This window comes from Aotus nancymaae, unplaced genomic scaffold, assembly GCF_030222135.1.
Source record: "Aotus nancymaae isolate 86718 unplaced genomic scaffold, 86718_ANA_hifiasm-v0.15.2.pri h1tg000028l, whole genome shotgun sequence".
In the NCBI taxonomy this organism is placed as follows: Eukaryota; Metazoa; Chordata; class Mammalia; order Primates; family Aotidae; genus Aotus; species Aotus nancymaae.
In genome coordinates, this window is record NW_026988441.1 from 9090819 (window position 1) to 9115452 (window position 24634).

Below are 24634 nucleotides of genomic sequence, written 5' to 3' on the forward strand. Positions count from 1 at the left end.
GACCAGGCTGACCAACATAGTGAAACCTTGTCTCTACTAAAAATACAAAAATTAGCCAAGCGTGGTGGTGTGTGCCTATAATCCCAGCTACTCAGGAGGCTGAGGCAGGAGAATCGCTTGAACCCGGGAGGCGCAGGTTGCAGTGAGCAGAGATCAACTACTGAACTCCAGCCTGGGTGACTAGACAACACCCAGCAGTAGGCCATGAGGACCCCACACACACGCACACGTGCGCAGATAAACTCTGACACGTGCACCAACTCCAGTGGCTGAATTGACACCTCATCTGTCCTTTTTCCTCCTCCCCAGCTTTGCCAAAGATTGCTCGGCCCTTAGGCTTCCAGAGCCTCAGAGGTAGAGGTCTGTGTGTGTGTCTGGGAGGTGGGGGTGGGGAGATGGCCTTGGTCACTGCAGCACCACCTCCCCCTCTGCTCTGGCCCCACTGCTGCGGGGGCTGCTATCTGTGAGCAAACTGTCCTTAGGGTCAGGGACAGCAAAGAGCCAAAGGTCAGGTCGATGCCTCCCCCAACTCCTCCCCCGGAGGCAGCCGGCTCTTGGGGGCAGGAAGCAGAAGGGACAGAGGAACAGAAATTCAGGTGTTCAAGCCCCACAGGGCCCACTAGCCAAGGAAAGGAGACATTCAGTAAGAGGCGGACATGGTACCTTTAATGATTAAACGCAGCCAGTACCCCGCTTCCCGGGCAAGAATCAGACTTCGGTAGAAGTTCCCCACACCCTAACCAGCCTTTTCTGGTTTCTCCTGGACCGGAGTTGGGGGACAGGATGGGCTTCGGAGAAAACCAAGGAATATTCTCACCTCCATCCCTCACCCAATCCATGCCAAAGAGAATGGTGATGACATGGCCAACATGGAGCTGCAGCGGCCACCACGGTACGTGATGGCCCCAACATCGTCACTCACCCAGCATGATGGCTATCAAAGCACCCAATGGGCCAAAAAAGGTGTTATGTAGATGGTGGCCAACTTGGCACCCACTGTGCCAAGTACACCAAAAAAGAAGTGGGCACAGCACCTAATGGGCCAACGATGGCACTGAAATGGTATCACTATCACACCCAAAGGGCCAACCAAGTTGGTAGCCATCAAACCATGCGGTGGATCAGCCATAACACGAATCAATGTAGCAGTCCTCACAGTACCCAGGGGGCCTCCAAGATGTATTGACGGTGGTTGTCACAGTACCCAGTGAATCCACACCATGCCCACTGAGATGGCAGTCATTACAGTAAGTAATAGACCAAGCCGGATGTTAACCAGTGGGGCAAGCGATGTGTCACCAGAAGCATCAGGCCTCAAGAGCTCCAGCCATACCCACCACCATGTTCCCAACCCCTGCTAGGATGCATTAAGCAGAGAGCGGGAATAGAGGCTCTGGTAGTATACTGTACCAGGCTCCCCACCCTCAGCCCCATAGCCGCCAAACCCCACGTCCAGTTTGGGAGGCGCTGGTGTCTGTTCCGACATCAGGTTGTTGATGGAGAAAGGGTGGTTGAAGTTGTAGGGCGCGTCCAGCTTCAGCTCCCCTGGGAGCTCCAGGCCAGTGAAATAGGGTGTAGAAGAAGGGGGCGAGCCACAGTCCAGAGCCCCCACATCTTCCCCGCCCTGGGCTTCAGGCTCGGGGGCTGGAGGAGGGGGCTGGGGCGGGGAGGTGACCGTGGCAGCGGGGGTGGTGGTGGAGGCAGCAGACCCTGTCCCGTTCCTGGAGGTGGTGGCGGCCCCGCTGCCCCCTTTCTTCACCTTCTCCTCCAGCTTGAAGCGCTTCTGGCGGCGCAGGTAGCAGCCGTTCTCAAACATGTTCCCTGAGCTGGGGTGCAGGGCCCAGTAGGAGCCCTTGCCAGGCTTGTCTGGGGAGCGCGCCACCTTGACGAAACAGTCATTGAAAGACAGCGAGTGGCGGATGGAGTTCTGCCAGCGCTGCTGATTCTCCCGGTAGTAAGGGAAGAGGTCCATGATCCACTGGTAGATTTCACTTAAGGTCAGCATCTTCCCCGGCGCCTGCTGGATGGCCATGGTGATGAGCGAGATGTAGGAATACGGTGGCTTGGCGTGTGCCAGGGGCCGCCGGTACCCCTTCGGCATCTCCTTCCCGTGCACCAGCCCAGGACCCGGGGCCCCGTACCCTGAGCTGCTGCTGCCACCACTGCTGGTACCCAGGCCTGGGAAGGTGGGCCCCAGGGGTGCTGCGGGGGCTGGGGGGGCCAGGGGTCCGGAGGGCAGTGGGGAGGCAGGGAGGCCCCCAGGGGGATAGGGAGAGCTCAGAGGGTTCAGGGTCATGTAGGAGTTGAGAGGGGCCATGGTGGGCACTGGGGTCACCGGAGAGTAGACCTACAGGGAAAGATGAAAGGGGTCAGTGGGGCTCCACTCTGCTGGTCAGTGAAGGATCCCAGGATCCACTGCGTGTCTGGCTGGCTGTCCGTCTTGCCTCCACTACAGAGCCCTTCCATCATTACCTCTCTCTGCAGAAAGCTGTCTCTCAAGGTCTCTCCTCACTCCCTGGATACACTCCCTGCCCTCCCCACCCTGTTTCCCACCCACCATGCTCCCATACACTCAAGATCATGCTTGAAGTATTTCTCCAGGGTTTGGGACACCCAGGGGAGTCTCTGAAATCCTTTGAGGATGTCGACAAAGTAAAAACTATTTTCGAAATAATGCTTTTTTCGTTTGTTTGTTTGAGGCGGAGTCTTGCTCTATTGACCAGGCTGGAGTGCAGTGGTGCGATCTTGGCTCACTGCAACCTCTGCCTCCCAGGTTCAACCGATTCTCTTGCCTCAGCCTCGTGAGTAGCTGGGATTACAGGCACCCGCTACCATGCCCAGCTATTTTTTTTTTTTTCTATTTTTAGTAGAGACAGGATTTCCCCATGTTGGCCAGGCTGGTCTTGAACTCCCAACCTCGTGATCTTCCCACCTTGGCCTCCCAACGTGCTGGGATTACAAGCATGAGCCACCATGCCCGGCAATGCTAAGTTATTACTAGCCCTTTCCACTCCCTTTCTCATGAAGCGTACAGTGGAGCTTTCCAGAGGGTGTTCATATTCCAACAGAGAGAATGCAAAAGCAGCTAGGAGAATCCAGCTGTCTTCCACTGGGCCAGACTTGATTTGCAAAAATGGAAAACGGTGCCACTCTTTTGACTAAATTTTTTGAAATATATATATATATATATATATGTTTTTTGAGACAGCGCCTCGCCTGGTTGGAGTGCAATGGTGCGATCTCAGCTCACTGCAATCTCCGCCTCCTGGGTTCAAGAGATTCTCCTGCCTCAGTCTCCCAAGTAGCTGGGACTACAGGTGTGTACCACCACACCCAGCTAATTTTTGTATTTTTAGTAGAGATGGGGTTTCACCATGTTGGCTGGGATGGTCTCAGTCTCTTGACCTCGTCATCCACCCACTTTGGCCTCCCAAAATCCTGGGATTATAGGCATGAGCCACCGTGCCCAGCCAAAATATAGTTCTTTTAATAAAAATGCTTTTACACTAACAAATGATTGCTATTTTTAAATGAACTAATACAAGTTTTTAACATTTCTCAGTGTTAGTTTTAAATATGGAAAATGTAGATTGACATAACCCACATCAACAGAAACTGGGCTCCTCAGTAATTTTTTTTTTTTTTTTTTTTTTTTTTGCACAGGGTCTCAGTCTGTCACTCAGGCTGGAGTACAGTGGTGCAATCACTGTTCACTGTAGCCTCAAACTCTGGGGCTTAAGTGATCCTCCTGCCTCAACCACTCAAGTAGCTGGGACTACAGGCATGCACCACCACACCCAGGTTATTTATTTATTTAGAGACAGAGTCTCGCTGTGTTGTCCAGGCTGGAGTGCGGTGGCACAGCCTTGGCTCACTGCAAACTCCACCTTCCGGGTTCAAGCTATTCTCATGCCTCAGCCTACCAAGTAGCTGGAATCAGAGGCATGCACCCCACACCTTGCTAATTTTTTGTATTTTTAGTAGGGACGGGGATTCACCATGTTGCCCAGGCTGTTCTCAACTCCTGGCCTCAAGTAATCCTCCTGCCTTGGCCTCCCAATGGAATCTCAGCACTTTGGGAGGCTGAGGAGGGTAGATTACTTGAGGTCAGGAGTTTAAGACTAGTCTGGCAACATGGCGAAACCCTGTCTCTACCAAAAATACAAAAATCAGCCAGCTACTCAGGAGGCTAAGGCAGGAGGATCGCTTGAGCCGAGGAGTTGAAGGCTGCAGTGAGCTGAGATCACACCATTGTACTCCAGCCTATAAAACGGAGCAAGACTCCATCTCACAAAAAAATAAAAATAAAAATAAAAATAGGGGTCCTGAGACCAAAAAACTTAAGAATTGTTGGTTTATTAGATAAATCAGCAGTTCTCAAGTTTAGGAATTATAAATAGTGATTATAACTCTCTAATAATCTAACATATATGTGTAACTCTCTTCAGTCTTTTAGCTTATACAATTACTGTATTTAGGCTGGATGCAGTGGCTCACACCTGTAATTCCAGCACTTTGGGAGGCCAAGGCAGGCAGATCACTTGACGTCAGGAGTTCAAGACCAGCCTGGCCAACATGGGGAAACCCTGTCTCTACTAAAAATACAAAAAGTAGCTGGGCATGGTGGCAGGTGCCTGTAGTTCCAGCTACTCAGGAGGCTGAGGCAGGAAAATCTCTTGAACCCAGAGGTGGAGGTTGCAGTGAGCCAAGATTGCACCTCTGCACTCCAGCCTGGGTGACAGAGCGCGACTCCATCTCAAAAAAAATAAAAATACAAATAAAAAATTACTGTATTTATAAATAAAAGTGTTTGAATATCAGAAATTGCTTTTTAACCTAATAATATTATTTATCTATTTACTATATATCTTCAAATCTAAGACTTCTCTGGAAGCTGCAGCATTACTTTATATATTAATACAAATGGGAAAGACAGTTGAAATCACTGGACACCACTGACTGGAAGATGTATCCGATTTCTGGAAACGTTTAAATAGTGGAAAAAGGTGCATCTTAGCTCAATGGAACACGGTGGCTATTGCAATGCCTCTCTAAGTAACCCTCTGTATATTCTTTCATTCATTCAACCCATATTTATCAGTTGGCGGCTCCGTGCCAGGCGCTGCTCCAAGCACTTCACAAGAATGATCTCCTTTAATCTTGACAACCATACTATAGGAGGAGGTGTTATGATGATGCCCATTTTACAGCTCAACTAGCTGAGAGGCCCAGAGAGGTCATCGGGGTCACACAGCAAGAGTGGGGGCAGAACTGGGATTCTGCAACCAGGCAGTCTGGCTCCAGACCTGTTGTGGGTCATGCTATAAAAGCAGTGACTAGGACAGACAGAAATGCCTGTCCTCATGGTGCTAACAGTCTAGCAGGAACACAACAGTGAACAGAAAATGCCATAAAAAGGCATGTTAGAGGGTTGTTTCTTTGTATCTACCTACCCCTTCTTGACCACTGTCTCCCACCCTCTCTCCCCCATCCTCCATCTGGAACTTTCCGCACTGCCTCCTCCGAGGCCTGGGGTCTTATGGCATTGCGTGGGTGGGGGGTTCTGCTATACATAGCACTGACTAGAGCCACCAAATGTGAGTTAACTGGATACCGCCTCGTCTCCCACTACCATAAGCTTCTATTGTTTTTTGTTTGTTTGTTTGTTTGTTTTAAGATGGGGTTTCACTGTAATGGCCAGGCTGGTCTTGAACTCCTGACCTCAGGTGATACACCCACCTCGGCCTCCCAAAGTGCTAGGATTACAGGCGTGAGCCACCACACCCAGCTGCTTCTATTGTTTTTGTTTTGAGAGGAAGTCTCCCTTTGTCGCCCAAGCTAGAATCCAGTGTGTGACCCCCGCTCACTGCAACCTCCGCCTCCCAGGTTCAAGCGATTCTCCAGCCTTGGCCTCCAGAGTAGCTGGGATTACAGGCACGTGCCACAACACCTAGCTAATTTTTGTATTTTTACTAAAGACAAGGTTTTGCCATGTTGGTCAGGCTAGTCTCGAACTCCTGACCTCAGGTGATCCACCTGCCTCTGCCTCCCAAAGTGCTGGGATTACAGGCGTGAGCCACCGTGCCTGGCCCTACCACTGTAGACTTCCGCAGGTCACAAGGTCCGGAGAGAAATGAGTCTTGCCAGGGTGGCTTAGGGAATCAGGGAGAGGGGTCAACCAACTCAACCCTAAGTCTCAGTTCCACTGGAAAAATCTGCTCTTTTCTCTTCATGTCTCTCCATGGAGCTCTTTCACCGTATCTCTTTGAATCTCTGTTGGCTATTTTTGCCTTTGTGTTACCTGTCTTAGTACCATTACCCATCTTCCTGTCTCCCATCTTCCTCCCCACCCCACATTGTCTCCCCTTCCATCTCCTCCCCAACCTCTTTTGCTCTTCCTGCCCACCCCTCTCCAGTCCTCTCCCATCTCTCTTTCCCCTTGATCTTGTCTCTCTCTCCAGCCTTCCACCTCTTTCTCCCTTCCTTGGCACTCTCTCACTACCCCACTCTACCCTACTCCGCTCCCACCTCCTCCCACTCCCACCTCTCTTCCTCCTGCAGTCCATCTTCCTGTCCTTTTCTTTTTCTTTTTATTTTTTTTAATTTTTGAGATGGAGTCTCACTCTCTTGCCCAGGCTGGAGTGCAGAGGCTCGATTTCAGCTCACTGCAACCTCCACCTCCCGGGTTCAAGTGATTCTCCCATCTCAGCCTCCCCAGGTAACTGGGATTACAGGCATGAGCCACCACGCCCAGCTAATTTTTAAATTTTTAGTGGAGATGGAGTTTCACCATGTTGGCCAGGCTGGTCTTGAACTCCTGACTGCAAGTGATTCACCCTTCTCAGACTCCCAAAGTGCTGAGATGACAGTCACGAGCCCCCGAGCGGGGCCACCATCTTCTTACCTATCTATCTATCTTTCTCTTTCCCTCCCTCCCTCCCTCCCTCCCTTCATCAAATTCATTCCCCTTCACCTCAAGTCTCACAGTGAAACTGCAGCCATAGTTATTCCTTTCCTCCACTCAGGCTCTCCCCCTGGTTGGTGGCTTCGGGCCCCTCCCCAGAATAAAAGAGATGAGGTGAGAAGGTGATGGATTCAGAGGGGTCCACAGAGTTTCCAAATCCCCCTATACACCCACCCCCATTTCGCCAACCCAGTCAGGCTCTCTGGTATTGCAGAGTAAGACAGATAGGGACCCCAGGTCCCTCCTTTCTGGCTCCCCACCCACCCGGAAGTCCTCCTTGAGGTCTGACCTCAAGCACTCCAGCTGCCCTAATCCACCCTAGGCTTTCCCACACCTCGGGGTGGGATGAACCCCTGGTGTCCGGGTCTGAGCCGGATCTCCCCTGCCAGGGTGGGGCTGAGATTGGGGGGAAGCCCTCGGGGGACTTGCACCCCCACACCAGGAGACTGGAATTTCTCCTCTTTCATTTCCTTATTGTCTCTGGAGAAGGGTGTGACGGAGCAGAGGAAGGCAGAGTGAAGCCAGAAGCCAAGTTTCTAGTCCCAGACCCAACCCAGGACCCCAGCCTTCTGCGTGTGGGGCTTCCGAGTTTCCACCTCAAAAACGGGGGAGCAGCTGGATCAGCTAATCTGCAAGAACCTGAGGCCAACAGGGCTATCCTGGGATGGTAGCTGTCCAAGTTCCCTGCAGACAGCAAGTTCCCCGAGTGTTAATGTCACCCCAGCCGGAGGGTGCTATGGGCAAGAAGTAGTTTGGGGACCCTCTCAGTTCTCATTTGCTGGCTGAGTGTAGATATTTCTCTCCCCATTGTTCTGACCCAAGGGGAAGAGGTGGCCTCACTTGATGGGAAGGTCAGGAAGAGCCTCAGACAGTACCCCCCAACCATTTCCATTCCTGCACATACTGACTCTTCCAAAATATGCCCCGAAATGCTTATTACCTGCAGACTGTCCCTCTATTACTATTATTATTATTATTTTTGAGAGAGGGTCTCATTTTGTCACCCGGGCGAGAGTGCCATGGTATGATCACAGCTCCCAGCAGCCTCTACCTCCTGGCCTCAAGCCATCCTCCCACCTCAGCCTCCCAAGTAGCTTAGACTATAGGCATGGCTGGCTAATTAAAAAAAAATTTTTTTTTTTTTGTAAAGACAGGGTCTCCCTATGTTGCCCAGGCCGTCCCCGAACTCCTGGGCTCAAGTGATCCTCCTGCTTCGACCTCCCAAGGTGCTGGGATTACAAGTGTGAGCCATCGTGCCAGCTATCCTTCAATTTCTGACACAATTTCCATACAAATTGTCCCCTAAACTTGGATCTATTCAGACTGTGCCCCAAATATCAACTCCTCCTGCCTAGACCCCCGTCATTTACTTAAGATGTGCCCCTAAAACATCTGTAGTTGGTTTGTACAATTGGTCTGTAGTTGGTTCCTTTAAATCGGGTCCCCAGACTTTGAGTTCTTCAGAGGTCCAGCTGGGATCACCCCCCACGACCTGGAAGCCTCCACAGGGAAGGTCTCTGCCTTCCACATCTCTCAACTGATACCTCCAGCCACCCTGACTCCACCTCTCAACACTCCCAATCCCTTCCCCAGTTGGCCCTGCCCCACCCCACGTGCACCTCACACCTCTCCAAACCCAGGACTGGCCCCTCCCGGGCACCGTGCCAAGCCCTGAAGGCCTGGGGATCCAGGAATCCCACCCTACAGTTTCAAGCCCCAGACCCAAAACTCAGGCACACTGGGGCCCCCGCAGCCACCAGATCTTGACTCCTTGAAGAACCCAGCCATTCCTGCCGCACACCCCACTTCAAGCTCACAGTCCCCTTCCAGGTTAGAAGTCCAAGTGTCCAGACCCCATCATTCTCAGACAGAGACCCCAACCCCCAGCCCCCACAACCTCACAACATTGATTATAGAGTGAGTTAGCTAAGGTGTCGGAGTCCTTGCAGCAAGAGGAATGTGAGTCAGACTCAGGGAAGGACTTTCTGTCTGCTGGGGTGAGGGAATTAGGACATGCCCCCACCCCCTACTCCAGGGAAGCCTTGTCTGAGGTGAGACTGGATGGGAACTTTAGCGATAGCTGGAGTTTGCTGGATGGCAAGGAGCAGGGGAAGGTGCATAATCTAAAACTCTCCAGCTTCCGACTTGGGGAGTCCCTGCTGAGGGTCAGGGGTAGGGTCGGGCTGGGGCTGGGGGATGGAGATCGGCCCCTCTCCTGCCAATGCGGACGGCCACATCTTCTGCTCCTAGATGCCCAAGTCTAAGCCACCTGTTATTTCGGACTCCCGAAACGAAGCTTCATCTCTGAGCGCCCCATCTCTTACCCCGAACACCAGCCCCTATTTCTGACCCTACCTTACATCGCCAGCTGATCCTCACCCCCGAACCCCAGTTCTTTAACACTGTATGCTGGCCCTGAGCTCCCACCTCACTCTTCCCTTAATGGTGACTCCTCCTCCATCTTTTAGTCTTTCTTTCCCTCCAACTTTGAACCTCACATCCTGAATCCCCCCACCCTGTCCCCTACCCTGGAACTCTGATTCCTATCTTTGATTGGTTCATTTAAATCCCTGGCTTTTGGGGGCCCCCAACACCCGGCTCCCAGGTTTAAGGTGTGACCCGACCCTTGGCTAAATGTTCCTGACTTCCATTTTTAAGCCCCGGCCGCGGCGAGGCTGCCCTAACAGGGCTCCCATCTATGCCTCGTCCTGGGTCCCTGACTCCCACACCTGGTCTCCGCGCCCCCAGTTCCCCGGCTGCCCAACTAGATGCCTTTGCGCCCATTTGAACCCACACCCAGTCCCTGCTCCATGTGAGCCCACAGCCCGATACCTGCCCCCCACTTCCCGCTCCGCCATCCCCGAGGACACACCTCGCCCGCCTCCGGGTAGTAGCTCCACTCGGCCAGGTCATGGGCCTCCATCTTCACCGAGCCCAGCATCCCCTGGGCTTGCGCCCCCACCCGCCCCCGCTCCGGCCCCGGGGGAACGGAGCGCTGTGGATCTCTCCGTGGGCACGGCCAGAGCTCCCACCAGCGCCCGCCCGTCCGACCGCCCGGGGTACGGCTGTCCCGAGCGCCGCGGGAGGTGGCCACGCTTTATAGCTGGGACACCCCCGCCCTCGCCCGCCCCGGGCTCCCCTCCCGCCTCCCCAAGGGCGGCGCTCTTGGACTGGGGCGCCCCCTGCGGGACTGCCAGGAGACAGACCTCAGGCGCCGGGGACCGCAGCCCCGGGACGCGACAGCTGGGGGTGATTCAGGAGTGAGGGAGCTGCCGGTGGAGACGTTGCAGATACCAAGGGCCCCGAGGGCAGAACTCTGGCGCCTTTCTACCGCAGGGGGTTTCATCATCTCAACAGGAGAGGACGAAGAGCCAGAGCCATGCATGAACACCGCGGAAGAAAGGGGAATCAGAGCGCTAGGGCCTCTATGCGACTATAAAGACCCGTAAGCGAAATCACATCCCCATCGGACAGACAGGAAGACTGAGGCTTCCGACGGCTAGAAATGCTTCAACTTGGCCGGGCGCGGTGGCTCACGCCTGAAATTCCAGGGCTTTGGGAGGCCGAGGCGGGCGGGCGGTTCACTTTAGGTCAGGAGTTCAAGACCAGCCTGGCTAAGAAGGTGAAACCGCATCTCTACTAAAAATACAAAAACTAGCTAGGCAGGGTGGTGCATGCCTGTAATCCAAGCTACTCGGGAGGCTGAGGCAGGAGAATCGTTTGAACCCTGGAAGCGAAGGTTGCAGTGAGCCGAGATCGCATCACTGCACTCCAGCCTCGGCGACAGAGCAAGACTCCGTCTCAAAAAAAGAAAGAAAAGGAAATGCTTTAGACTGTTGAAAGGGTCAAGAACAAAGGTGGAGGTGATCGGGGCCTCTGCGCAGACCCCACTAGGGCAACACACCACCTTCCTTCCAAGACCAGGAGCTTCGCTGCCCAGACTCCCCATTCTGCAATATCAGCCAGCCGTCCAGGGACTCAGCACCACTGAGAACTTCATTTCCCAGAATGCTCTAGCTCCCTTTCCGTCCTGTGCTTCCCAAGTGACTACATTTCCCAGAAGACATAGAGACCCAGGGCAGGAAATGAAGGGGCCGCTTGCCTTATTATGGAGGCGCGCAGAAGACCGCTCGCACGGTGCGAGGCATGGGAGGGGTCGGGCTGTAGTCTGGACTCCATTTCCCGGCGGCCCTGCTTGTGTGGCGCGTGCGCACCGTTCCCGGCGGCGAACGGAAGATGGCGGCGGCGGCGTCTAGGAAGAGGCGCTGCTGAGGGGGCACGAGGGGGACGGAGGCCGGAGCCGCGGTGAGAGGGAGGCGGCGTAAGGGCCCGGGGACAAAGGGAGGAGGCACCTAAAGAAAAAGGGGCGCGGGTGGGGATGGCGCCACTGTAGGGAGAAGGGAACAGTGGTGTTCGCGACCCGTGTTTCTTTCCCTGCTCAGGACCCTTCTTTGGCTCCCTAGTGCCCTCGGGCAAAGTTCCAACGTGGCCTCCTGGCGTATTCGCCCCTCAGACCTCGCCGGCTTCAACTCGGCCTCTTTGCTTCTTCCCCGCCTCTCACAGCCGCCCTGGCCTTTCGGTTCCTTAAACTTGCTATGTGCTTTCCCGCTTCGGAGATTTTGCACAGGCTGTCCCTTCTGCCCGCAACATCCTTTTACCCATTCTGTCTGGCTAACCCCCATTCATCTTTTGGGTCTCGGCACCAACGTCACTTCCTCTGCGAAGCTCTCCTTCCCTGCCTTCCATCCCGAAATCCTCCTGTTAAATGCTCCTTTCGGTCCCTGTTCCTTCATGTCACATGTGGTCTAATTTGTTATCCGACTCTTATCTGTGTGCTGTTTTATGATGTCTGTGACCGTGTGTTCCATGAGAGTAGGGACTGGGTTTGTCTCTGTCGCCACTGTGATCCCAGCACAGCGCCAATCACGCCTGTGGCGCTAATGCTCGTTGAATGAATGAAAGATACTCCTAGGGCCAGTCTGGGGAAACAGGGCAGTCGTCTGATTCTCAGGTGGCAGTAGGGCAGGGTACCACTCTTCTCCGAGTACACCGAGAGGGAAAGGGAAACAGTGATACTGTTCATTATAGCAAAAGGCTACACCCATCCCAAATGTTCTTTTTTTTTTTTTTTTGAGACGGAGTTTCGCTCTTGTTGCCCAGGCTGGAGTGCAATGGCGCGATCTCGGCTCATCGCAACCTCCGCCTCCTGGGTTCAGGCAATTCTCCTGCCTCAGCCTCCTGAGTAGCTGGGATTACAGGCACGCGCCACCATGCCCAGCTAATTTTTTGTATTTTTAGTAGAGACGGGGTTTCACCATGTTGACCAGGATGGTCTCGATCTCTTGACCTCGTGATCCACCCGCCTCGGCCTCCCTAAGTGCTGGGATTACAGGCGTGAGCCACCGCGCCCGGCCCCAAATGTTCTTAAATAAGACTGGCTGAAAGAAACTATAATACATCCACATAAAAAAATACTATGCAACTCTAGAAAGGAATGAGGTAGATGAAAATCTCTATACACTGATATAGTGGCCTCCAACATATATATTAAGGTATTAAGAGAAAACAAGTGAAGTGGAGGTTAGTGTTTATTGTATGTTCTGTTTTGTTTTGTTTTGTTTTTGAGGCAGGGTCTTACTCTGTCGCCCAGGCTGGCACGATCTCAGCTCACTGCAGCCTCCGCCTCCCTGATTCAATTGAGTCTCCCGCCTCAGCCTCCCGAATAGCTGGATTACCAATGTGTGCCACCACGCTCGATAATTTTGGTATTTTTAGTGCAGACGGGGTTTCACTGTGTTGGCCAGGCTGGTCTTGAACTCCTGACCTCAAGTGATCTGCCCACCTTGGCCTCCCAGAGTGCTGGGATTACAGGCCTGAGCCACCAAGCCTGGCTTATATATGTTCTTTTTACAAAAGAAAGGGAAATATGTATATATGGGGTTTTTTCTTTTTTTTTTTCCTTTTTTTGCATAAAATCCAGCTCCTGCAGGAGAATTTTGTATAAGTGTGTTTCAAAAAACAAAAACTGAAAGCATTAACCAAAAAGTAGAAGAAGAATGAAACGGTAAAATATTTTGGTAGATCTGGATGTATTATCATCATGAAAAAAAGTGGAAATGTTTATTATGGGGTTTTGTGTTTGTTTTTGTTTTGTTTTTTTGAGGCAGAGTCTCACTCTGTCTCCCAGGTTGGAGTGCAGTGGTGCTGGGATTACAGGCATGAGCCACCGTGCCTGGCCGGTTTATTGAGTATGCTGGTTGTCAGGTGGCCATGATCCTTGGCTTACATAAACAGACCTGGGGGTGAAAAACAATTCCTTTCACATAAACAGTACTACAGCATAGTGGTAAGGAAGATATTCATCCATGCTGCTGGCTCTACCTCTTACAAGCTGTGTGCCTTTGATCAGGTCACTTTACCTCCTTAGTCTTCAATTTCCTCATCTGTAAAAGTGAAGATTAAAAATAATAACTTCCAGGGCCAGGCGTGGTGGCTCACGCCTATAATCCCAGCACTTTGGGAGGCCAAGGCAGGTGGATCACCTGAGGTGGGGAGTTTGAGACCAGCCTGACCAACATGGAAAAACCCTGTCTCTACTAAAAATACAAAATCAGCTGGGCGCAGTGGCTCACACCTTTAATCCTAGCAATTTGGGAGGCCAAGACGGGCAGATCACAAGGTCAAGAGATTGAGACCATCCTGGCCAACATGATGAAACCTCATCTCTACTAAAAATACAAAAATTATCTGGGCATGATGGCCCGCACCTATAATCCCAGCTACTCAGGAGGCTGAGGCAAGAGAATCGCTTGAACCCAGCATGCAGAGGTTGCAGTGAGCCGAGATCATGCCACTGTGACAGAGTGAGACTCTGTCTCAAAAAAAAAAAGATACAAAATTATCTGAGCATGGTGGCACATGCCTGTGATCCCAACTACTTGGGATGCTGAGGCAGGAGAATCGCTTGAATCTGGGAGGCAGAGGTTGCAGTGAGCTGAGATCACACCATTGTATTCCAGCCTGGGCAACAAGAGCAAAACTCCGTCTCAAAGTGATAATAATGATAATAATAACTCCCAGCCTGGGCAACATGGTGAAACCCTTCTCTACAGGAAGTACAAAAATTACCTGGGCATTCGCTTGCAGTCTTAGCTACTTGGGAAACTGAAGCAGGAGGATCACCTGAGCCTGGGAAGGAGAGATTATGGTAAACCGAGATTATACCACTGCACTCCAGCCTGAGCAACAGAGTGAAACAGACCTGTCTCAAAAAAAAAAAAAACGAAAAACAAAAACAAAAACCTAACTCATGTATGTTAATTCTAATATACATATTAACTCATTTAAACCTTGGTGTCTGGGGTTTAAATGAGTTAATATGTTTATTAGAACTGTGCTTAGCACATCTTAAGTGTTCTATCTATCAATCAATCAATCTATCTATCTATCTATATATGTGTGTGTGTGTGTGTGTGTGTGTGTATATATATATATATATATTTTTTTTTTTGACACAGAGTTTCCCTCTTATCACCCAGGCTGGAGTACAATGGTGTGACCTCAGCTCCATCTCCCAAGTTCAAGTGATTCTCCTGCCTCAGCCTCCCAAGTATTTGGGATTACAGGCATGCATCACGATGCCCAGCTAATTTTTTTGTACTTTTAGTAGAGATGGGGTTTTGCCATGTTGACCGGGCTAGTCTCAAACTCCTGTCCTCAAGTGATCCGCTTACCTTGACCTCCCAAAGTTCTGGGATTACAGGATTGAGCACCACACCATGGCCTTTTTTTTTTTTTTTTTTTTTTTTTTTGAGACGGAGTTTTGCTCTTGTTACCCAGGCTGGAGTGCAATGGCGCGATCTCGGCTCACCGCAACCTCCGCCTCCTGGGTTCAGGCAATTCTCCTGCCTCAGCCTCCTGAGTAGCTGGGATTACAGGCACGTGCCACCGTGCCCAGCTAATTTTTTGTATTTTTAGTAGAGACGGGGTTTCACCATGTTGACCAGGATGGTCTCGATCTCTTGACCTCGTGATTCACCCGCCTTGGCCTCCCAAAGTGCTGAGATTACAGGCGTGAGCCATCGCGCCCGGCCTTTTTTTTTTTTTTTAAGACTTTATTAAGTGCAGTAGTGAGAAAAGGGGAAAGAGCACAACAAGTATAGGTATTAATTTTCAAGGATTCAAGAGTGAAAGGGCAGGAATACTGAGCCCAGTAGTTGGGGAGACCCTTTGGTGGGAATGTTGATTCATTCAGCAGATGTTTATTGAGCACCTACTAGATGCCAAGCACTTTTCCATGCTGGGAATATAAAAAGTAAAGAAACAAAGTCACTGTTCTAGGCTGGAGACGCTGGCTGAGACCTGTAATCCCAAGCACTTTGGGAGGCCAAGGATGGTGGATTGCTTGAGTGCAGGAGTTCAAGACTAGCCTGGGCAACATGGCGAAACCCCGTCTCTACCAAAAAATGATTTTAAATAAATAGATCAATCACTGTCCTTGTGGAGTTTATAATTATGTAGTGTGTGATGATGATAAATGCCGTGGAGAAAAATAAAGCAACACATGGATCGAGACGGAGTTGAAATTTGAAATACGGTCATCAGGGAAGGTCTTACTGCAGAGACATGTGATTGGAGACTTCTGAAAGAAATGAGGGGCCGGGTGTCATGACTCACGCTTGTAATCCAAGCACTTTGGAGGCCAAGGCGGGCGGATCACCTGAGGTCGGGAGTTGAAGACCAGCCTGACCAACATGGTGAAACCCCATCTTTAAAAAAACAAAAAAAAAAGAAATGAAGGAAATGAGGAGGGAAGGAGTTGTGCTGATATCTGGGAGGAGGAGTATTCCAGGCAGAAGGAAGACAGCCCCAAAGTCTTCAAGGAAGGGGCATGTTTGGCATGTTCACGGGACGGCAAGGAGGCCGGAGTGGGTGGAGCAGAGAGCTGGAGGGAAGTGGGGAGAGGCAGGCAGAGGAAGAAGAGGCCAGATGCCATAAGTTATTGTAGGCCTTGGTGGGGACATTGTCCCTGACTCTGAGCAAGATACGGGAGTGACAGGCAGCAGGGAAACTAGGGAAGAGGCTGTTGGCTCTCATTCAGCAGACACCTACCATGTGATACTACTGTAAATAGCTATTTTCAAAAAATACATCATTTTCAACTGGGCACATGGCTCATGCCTGTAATCTCAGCACTTTGGGAGGTTGAGGAAAGTAGATCACCTGAGGTCAGGAGTTTGAGACCAGCCTGGCCAACATAGCGAAACCCCATCTCTACTAAAAATACAAAAAATTAGCCAAGCATGGTGGTGGGTGCCTGTAATCCCAGCTACTTAGGAGACTGAGGCAGGAGAATCACTTGAACTCTGGAGGCGGAGGTTACAGTGAGCCAAGATCGCACCATTTTACTCCAGCCTGAGTGACAGAGCAAGACTGTCTCAAGAAAAACCCATATATATGGTTTTTTTAAAATCATTTTTACCCTCCTGAGATTTTTTGTTTTTTTTGTTTGTTTGTTTGTTTTGTTTTTGGGACAGCGTTTTGTTCTGTCACCCAAGCTGGTGTGCAGTGGTGCCACCTCGGCTCACTGCAACCCCTGCCACTGGGGTTCAAACAGTTCTCCTGCCTCAGCCTCTCAAGTAGCTGGGATTACAGACATGAGCCACCACACCCAGCCTTACCCATTTTTTTTTTTTTACCCTGTTTCCCTTCTCTGCTGCTTTTTGGTTTATCCTTTTGAATTTTTTTTTTAACGTATGTATATATTTTTTTCCCTTTCTTTTTTTTTTTTTGAGACAAGGTTTTACTGTGTTGCCCAGGTTGGAGTGCAGTAGCCCCAATCTTGGCTTACTACAGCCTCTGCCTCCTGGGATCAAGCGATCCTCCTGTCTTTGCCTCCCTGAGTAGCTGGGACTACCAGGTGTGCCACCACACCCAGCTGGTTTTTTGTATTTTCTGCAGAGACAGGATTACGCCATGTTGCCCTGGCTGCTCTCCAACTCCTAGGCTCAAGCGGTCTGTACATTCCAGCCTCCCAAAGTGCTGGGAATTACAGGCATGAGCACCTACACCTGGCCCCATTTTTTTTTTTTTTTAGGATACAAACATATAGTCAACACTGTCTTCCGCTTTGCTTGTTTTCACTTCATATATGCACTCTCTATCAGTGTCTAGAGATTTTTCTCATTCTTTTGTTTTTTTCCTTGTTTCTTGTTACAGTTCCATAGTATTTTTTTCATTTATTTATATATAAATATATATGTGTATTTTTTCACTTCTTTTCACAAGTGTTGAAGTCCTATAGTCTTTTCTTATGTATAGCAGTGTTTTTCAGCCAGTCTTTCTATTTGAGAACACTTGGGTAGGGCCGGGCACGGTGGCTCTCGCCTGTAATCCTAGCACTTTGGGAGGCCAAGGTGGATGGATCACCTGAGGTCAGGAGTTCAAGACCAGCCTGGCCATCATGGTGAAACCCCATCTTTAAAAAAAAAAAAAAAAAAAAAAAAGAGAACACTTGGGTTGCTTCTAGGCTTTATTATCAATAGTTTTTTTTTTTTTTTTTTTTTTTTTTGAGACGGAGTTTCCCTCTTGTTACCCAGGCTGGAGTGCAATGGCGCGATCTCGGCTCACCGCAGCCTCCGCCTCCTGGGTTCAGGCAATTCTCCTGCCTCAGCCTCCTGAGTAGCTGGGATTACAGGCATGCACCACCATGCCCAGCTAATTTTTTGTATTTTTAGTAGAGACGGGGTTTCACCATGTTGACCAGGATGGTCTCGATCTCTTGACCTCGTGATCCACCCGCTTCGGCCTCCCAAAGTGCTGGGATTACAGGCGTGAGCCACCGCGCCCGGCCCTATTATCAATAGTTTTGTAAGTGGCATATCCTGCTGTGTTAATCATTTCATAGTTTTGCCAGTGTGACCGTGATAGATGCCTAAAAGCCCCCTTCCTCCCTTTTAAAAACAGCTTCATAGTATTCTAGAGAGCGGCTGAAACATCATTTATTGAAGCAGGCCTTTTCTGATGTATTGAGTGCCTACTGTGTGCTCGACTCTGACTGGTATTCCTCAGAGCTGTGTTTTTTGAAAGTTTGCTCTGAGCCAGGCACTGTGGTTCACGCCTGTAATCCCAGCACTTTGGGAGGTCAAAGCAGGTGGAAGTTCGAGGTCAGGAGTTCGAGACCAGCCTGGCTAACATGGTGAAACCCCATCTCTACTGAAAATACAAAAATTAGCCGGGCATGGTGGCACGCACCTGTAATCCCAGTTATTCGGGAGGCCGAGGTAGGAGAATCACCTGAACCCAGGAGGTGGAGGTTGCAGTGAGCCACGATTGTGCCACTGCACTCCAGCCTGGGTGACCGAAAAAAATTTTGTCAAAAAAAAGAAAGAAAGAAAGTTTTCTCTGGTGCCTCAGGCACATCCCAGATGAAGAGACGGGAAGCATGGAGACTGCAAGGTGACTTGCACATTCATGTGGCCCGTGATTCAGCAGATGTTTGTGGTTGGCCCACTCTGTGTAAAGCACTAGAGGTGAGGCTTAGACTTCTGCCTCTGCCTTGGGAGATAGTCTCCTCCATGCACACATCCGTAACCCCCATGCACATATCCATAAGCCAGAGACAGACCCTGGAAGGGAGAGAGGCTTCAGAAGGCCTGACTGGGGAGTTACAGGTCAGGAAGGAGGCTTGAGCCCTTTTTGTAAGTGTTCGGGTGACAATCCAGCCCAGCCCGTCTGCTGGTCCCCTGAGCTTGACGCATCCTCTTCTTTCCCAGGGACGACCTGCCGACAGCATGGCAAGCAGCAGTGGGGACAGCGTCACCCGCCGGAGCGTGGCATCACAGTTTTTTACTCAGGAGGAGGGGCCGGGCATTGATGGCATGACCACTTCAGAGAGGGTGAGCATGGGTAGGGCTTGGAGTGAGGCAGCACAGCGCCTGGCTTTGGACACTCCACATTTAGGTGGCAGAGCCCTGGGAGTGTCGAGGGGGCTGGACTGGGCCGGACTGGACTGGAGCTATCCCCTGCCCCTCCCCCTCCTTCTAGGTGGTGGATCTTCTGAACCAGGCAGCGCTGATTACCAATGACTCAAAGATCACAGTGCTTAAACAGGTGAGGGCTTGGTGGCATCCTGGGCCGATCAGGACAAAGGGAGGAAGCTGGGAACCTGAGAAAGAAGACACTGGCAATAACACCAGCGTCCACATTTACACACGCAGTGCATGCCAGCCACGGTGCTCAGTGCTGTGCCAGCCTGTGCTCCTGTGTCATGTCCTAACTGTCTACCAGGACCTGTGCCTTGTAGGATCTCATAGCCTTCTAACATCCCTGTGAGGTGATGTTTAAGAGTCTCGTTTTATAGAAGAGCAAACTGAGGTTCAGAGACCATGCTCAGGGCTTGGCACCCTTGGTAGGGAGCAGCAGAGCCAGGCATTGAAATGAGTGTATCTGCTGTCTTCCCCTAGACTCTATTGGCCCCTGGTTTTATATGGGTATTCCTCCTCCCCACCCCCAATCTCCTTCCAGGTCCAGGAACTGATCATCAACAAAGACCCCACACTACTGGATAACTTTCTGGACGTGAGTGACTGTTAAAAAAGAAAGGGATATAGTATAGGGGAAAGGGGATGGATTCTGGTGTAGCCCTGATCTGCCTTGTCTCTGACATTGGCAGGAGATCATCGCATTCCAAGCAGACAAGTCAATCGAAGTGCGAAAATTTGTCATCGGCTTCATCGAGGAGGCATGGTATGGGACGAGGCAGGGAGCCCCGGGAGCATTCTTACTGGAGGCAGCCTTCAGCTCCTGGCCTGACCTGGAGACCACCACTGAGAGTCCTGCCCTCCTCTTCCCAGACCCTTTCTCTCTCTAATGCACACTGATTCCCCAGCAGATACTTAAGATTGAAACCCTGGGGTCATCTGTGATTCCTCTGCTTTTTCCACACTTCACATCTACATCATGACTAAGGACTGCGGGCTCTGCTTTGAGAATAAATGCAGCATCTGACCATTTGTCAATCACTTCCTGTGCCACTACGCAGGTCCAAGCCCCCTTCCCTCCCGCCCAATGACTTCAGTGGGCTCTCTCTGGCTCCCTTGCTTCTCTTTTCTTTTTAGTTAAATTGAAATTCATATAACAAAATTAGCTATTTTGTAATCTTTTTTTCTTTTTTCTTTTCTTTTTTTTTTTTTTGAGACTGAGTCTTGCTCTGTCATCCAGGCTGGAGTGTAGTGGAACAATCTCGGCTCATTGCAACGTCCACCTCCCAGGCTAAGAGATTTTTGTGCCTCAGTCCCTGGAGTAGCTGGGATTACAGGGACCTGACACTACAGTCAGCTCATTTTGTTTGTTGTTGTTTTGTTTGTTTGTTTTTGTTGTTGTTGTTTTGAGATAGAGTTTCACCCTTGTTGCCCAGGCTAGAGTGCAATGGCATGATTTTGGCCCACTGCCATCTCCGCTTCCCAGGTTCAAGCAATTCTCCTGCCTCAGCCTCCCAAGTAGCTGGGATTACAGGTACCCACCATCACGCCCTGCTAATTTTGTATTTTTAGTAGAGATGGGTGTTTCACCATGTTGGCTGGGATGGTCTCAAACTTCTGACCTCAGGTGATCCACCTGCCTCAGGCTCCCAGAGTGCTGGGATTACAGGCATGAGCCACCACACCTGGCCGAGGCTGGGATTTTAACTCATGTCTGCAATGGATGCCAGAGCCCAAATATCCTGTCTCCCCATTTACTAGCAGAATTTGTGGTAAATTTTCTAAATTTGTAAGAAGTCTGTTCAGCAAATATATACCATGTGGCTGCTGTTGTTTCAGGCATTCGTGTTAGACTGTAGTACAGCAGTGAGAAAAACGTATTATTCCTGCCTTCACGTAGCTGACAGCTAAGTTTCATATTTTTTTGACTGATTTAATTAATTTTTCGGATTGTAATGTATGCTCTGAATTCTGTGCTGAGCTCTTATTTATTCATTGAACAGACATTTAATGGAGGCCCTTCATTTTTTTCAATGAAAATGACCCTGCTGGGGTTGTTGCTAAGCTAGGAAAGGGTCCCCACTTTTTGAGCCCTCAGATTGAGGCAAGCAAAACTAGTAATTACATAAAACAAAGTGCTTTCAAGTAATGATGGCTGGTATTTGCTGAATGCTTTCTGTATGTCAGGCACTGTTCTAAGCACTTTATATGTATTGTTGCAATTTTCCCCCAAAATTGCGTAAACAATTGAGATAGATATTATTATTCTAAATGAGGTGAAGTCGATTGTCCAAATTCACACAGTTGTCTGGCCCTACTGTCCCTTATGTGAACAGCAGGCCCCTGAGAGAGCAAAGGAGTTGGGGTTGCAGGACCACTCTAGATAGGGGATTCAGGAGCGGCTCATTTTGGAGGCGCCAAACACCGTTCCCAGCTTCTAGATGTGTCATTCCGGTCCTCTGAGACAGGCCCCTGATTTGCCTTTCCTCCTGAACCTCAGGCTCCTCTCACCTGCCCTGAGACCACCTTGACCTCACCCCTTTTTTCTTCATCCCTCAGTAAGCGAGACATTGAGTTACTGCTGAAACTCATTGCAAACCTCAACATGCTCTTGAGGGACGAGAATGTGAATGTGGTGAAGAAGGCCATCCTTACCATGACCCAGCTCTACAAGGTGGCCCTGCAGGTGAGAGCCCCCTCCCCACCCAGGGCCATCCTGCCTGATAGGTCTCATTGACAAACGGATATGTTGGGGTTCAAACCCAGCATCCGATCAGACTCTGTGAGCAAGATGTGCTGTTGATCTGTGAGAACAGACAACACGGAGATCTAATGTCGCTTGGGTCAGGAATTTGCACTTAAATATCATTCCTTCCATTGATCTAGCCATTTATTCACTCAACAAGCGTTCCCTGAGCATGTCCTCTGTGCTCAGCCCTGGGCTAGGTGATGCTGGAGACATAGCAGTGACAAAGACAGATTACTGCCTTCACAGTGCTCATAACTCAAGGAGGGAGGCAGACCTTAATTAATGAATCACATAAATGTTGATTATGGACTCTGAGTGAAAGCAAACACTGTGGTGTGATGTACATTACCATTAATAAAATGAATGAATCCGTTTTATCACCACCATCTTGTAAACTCAGCATTCTTACTCCTTTACTCTGAGTGGTTGCTGTCTGTATCCCCATGTGGGCAGGGCAAGGCATGGCCACTTCTGCGTCCTGTCTCCAGCATCACTCAGCACTGGGCTAGGGCGGAGTTGGAACTCAGGAACTGTTCTCCATGGTTCTCTGGGTATTGGTAGAGGGTGTTGGTGATTGATGTGTTGTCTTCACCTCTTTGTCTCTTCTATTCCTTCCTGGTCTGCCGGCAGTGGATGGTGAAGTCACGGGTCATTAGCGAGCTACAGGAGGCGTGCTGGGACATGGTATCTGCCATGGCGGGGGACATCATCCTGCTGTTGGACTCTGACAATGATGGCATCCGCACCCACGCCATCAAGTTTGTGGAGGGCCTCATTGTCACCCTGTCACCCCGCATGGCTGACTCGGAGATACCCCGACGCCAGGAGCATGATATCAGCCTGGACCGCATCCCTCGTGACCACCCCTACATCCAGTACAGTGAGTGCTGCCTTCAGCTGGTGCCCTTGACAGCCCTGCACCAGCTTCCTCTCCTTCACTCCTTTCCCTCTCCCCCTTATCTTTCTTGGTTTTACATTTCTGAAACAGTGTGTGCAGAAGTAAAGAGCCCTGATGCTAGGTTCAGATCTGAACTGCATTGATTACTCATCATGAACCTGGGCAAGTTACTTGTCTCTGTACTTCATTTTCTTTTTTGTAAACTGGAGACAATAACATAGTACCACTTTCACAGGTTTGTAGTGAAGTTTTATGAGTGTGAGCTAATCAATGCTAGCTAGTTTTATGGTTTTCTTAACGGTAAATTATAAAAGTAGTACATAGGCCAGGTGTGGTGGCTCATGCGTGTAGTCCTAGCATTTTGAGAGGCCAAGGCATGCCGATCATTTGAGGTCAGGAGTTTGAGACCAGCATGGCCAACATCGTGAAACCCCTTCTCTACTAAATATACAAAAATTAGCCAGGCATGGTGGCAGCCACCTGTAATCCCAGCTACTTGGGAGGCTGAGGCACGAGAATCGCTTGAACCAGGGTTGCAGTGAGCTGAGATTGTGCCAGTGTACTCCAGCCTGGGTGACAGAACAAGCCTCTATCTCAAAAAAATAAAAAAATAATAATAATAGTAGTATATATACACTCAGTGTCAAGCAATATGGGTTAGTATAGAGGAATAATACCCTCTCCCTCAGTCCTGCTTCCCAGAGATAAACACTGTTAAGAGTATTATATTTCCTTCCAGATCTTTCCCATGCAGGTGTAGGTATTTGTATGTGTATAGGTGTAGTGTCTGCATTTGTTTGCTTTTCTGTTTGCAAAAACAAGGCCATGTTTGTGTTTTCATCTGGGAGACATTAGAGTATAGTGGCTTGTGTCTGAATCTCAGCTCCACCATTGGAGATGTAGCCTATTGTCTCTGAGCCTGATTCCTCATTGGTAAATTGGGTATCATTATTATGGCATCTAATTTAGGATGTAAGTATGAGCATTTGGTGAATTAATATGGCTGGAATAGTAAACATTCCATAAATATTAGCTATTCTTAATGTATTATTTGACAGCCTTTATGACTTAATGGTATCAGTAATGTCTTTCCCTGTGAGAGTCATGTTCAGTTGCTACATGATATTCCATAGTATAGTTACATTACATTCTATTAAGCAATAATGCTCTGTTGATGGCCTTTCAGATTTTTAATGCACTATTTCAAATAATGCGACATTCAGATCAAAACTACAATGAGATATTGTCTCACCCCAGTTGAAGTGACTTTTATCAAAAAGACAGGCAGTAACAAATGCTGGTAAGGATGTGGAGGAAGGAAAACACTTGTACACTGTTGATGGGAATGTCAGTTACCACAGCCTAAAAATTGTTTGGAGTTTGGAGTTTCCTCAAAAAATTAAAAATGGAGCTACCATATGATCCAGCAATCCCACTGCTGGATATATACCCGAAAGAAAGGAAATCAGTGTATCAAACAGATACCTGCACTCCCATGTTCATTACAGCATTAGTCACAATAGCCAAGACTTGAGAGCAAACTAAATGTTCATCAGCAGATGACTAGATAAAGAAAATGTGGTACTTAATTGAGTACTATTCAGCCATAAAAAAGAATGAGATCCTGTCATTTTCAACAACGTGGATGGAAGTAGAAGTCATTAAGTGAAATAAGCCAGGCATGGAAAGACAGCTTTGCATGTTCTCACTTATTTGTGAGAGCTAGAAATGAAAACAGTTGAATTTATGAAGACAGTAGAATGATGGTTACCAGAGGCTGAACAGGGTAATGGGCAGTTGGGGGAGGAAGTGGGGATGGTTAATGGGTACAAACAAATAGAACAATAAGATCTAGTATTTGATAGCCAGGCATGGTGGCATGCGCCTGTCATCTTAGCAACTCAGGAGGCTGAGTTGAGAGGAATACCTGAGCCTGGGTGGCAGAGGTTGCAGTGAGCCAAGATCATGCCGCTGTATTCCACCCTGGGTGACAAGAGTCAGACCCTCATCTCAGAAAAAAAAAAAAAAGATCTAGCATTTGA

The 24634-nt window shown here is 49.6% G+C and overlaps 2 protein-coding genes across 4 annotated transcripts in view; one reads left to right on the plus strand and one right to left on the minus strand.

The window, feature by feature from the left end:
• Positions 1–528: 528 nt before the first annotated feature.
• On the minus strand, positions 529–10036 carry FOXA3 (forkhead box A3). Its single transcript, XM_012446668.2, has 2 exons — positions 9837–10036; positions 529–2347 (listed from the first exon to the last, which is right to left on the minus strand). Exons 1-2 carry the CDS (start codon positions 9903–9905, stop codon positions 1358–1360), a joined length of 1059 nt encoding a protein of 352 aa, XP_012302091.2. The 5' UTR covers positions 9906–10036; the 3' UTR covers positions 529–1357.
• A 1160-nt stretch (positions 10037–11196) lies between these two features.
• Positions 11197–24634, plus strand: part of SYMPK (symplekin scaffold protein) — a 42583-nt gene continuing 29145 nt past the window's right edge. For all 3 annotated transcript variants that reach the window (XM_012446669.2, XM_012446671.2, XM_012446670.2), the window contains exons 1-7: positions 11197–11269; positions 18739–18861; positions 19010–19075; positions 19490–19543; positions 19638–19711; positions 21505–21631; positions 22325–22574. In XM_012446669.2, coding sequence (XP_012302092.1) covers positions 18757–18861; positions 19010–19075; positions 19490–19543; positions 19638–19711; positions 21505–21631; positions 22325–22574 — 676 coding nt within the window. In that variant the 5' untranslated portion in view covers positions 11197–11269; positions 18739–18756. The remainder of the gene's footprint in view (positions 11270–18738; positions 18862–19009; positions 19076–19489; positions 19544–19637; positions 19712–21504; positions 21632–22324; positions 22575–24634) is intronic.

Excerpts from the sequence above, each read along its gene's own strand:
- FOXA3 (XM_012446668.2), bottom strand. The coding sequence starts at position 9,905 with ATGCTGGGCTCGGTGAAGATGGAGGCCCATGACCTGGCCGAGTGGAGC. Across the intron at positions 2,348-9,836 it reads ACTACCCGGAGGCGGGCGAG|GTCTACTCTCCGGTGACCCC; the intron begins GTGTGTCCTCGG and ends CTTTCCCTGTAG.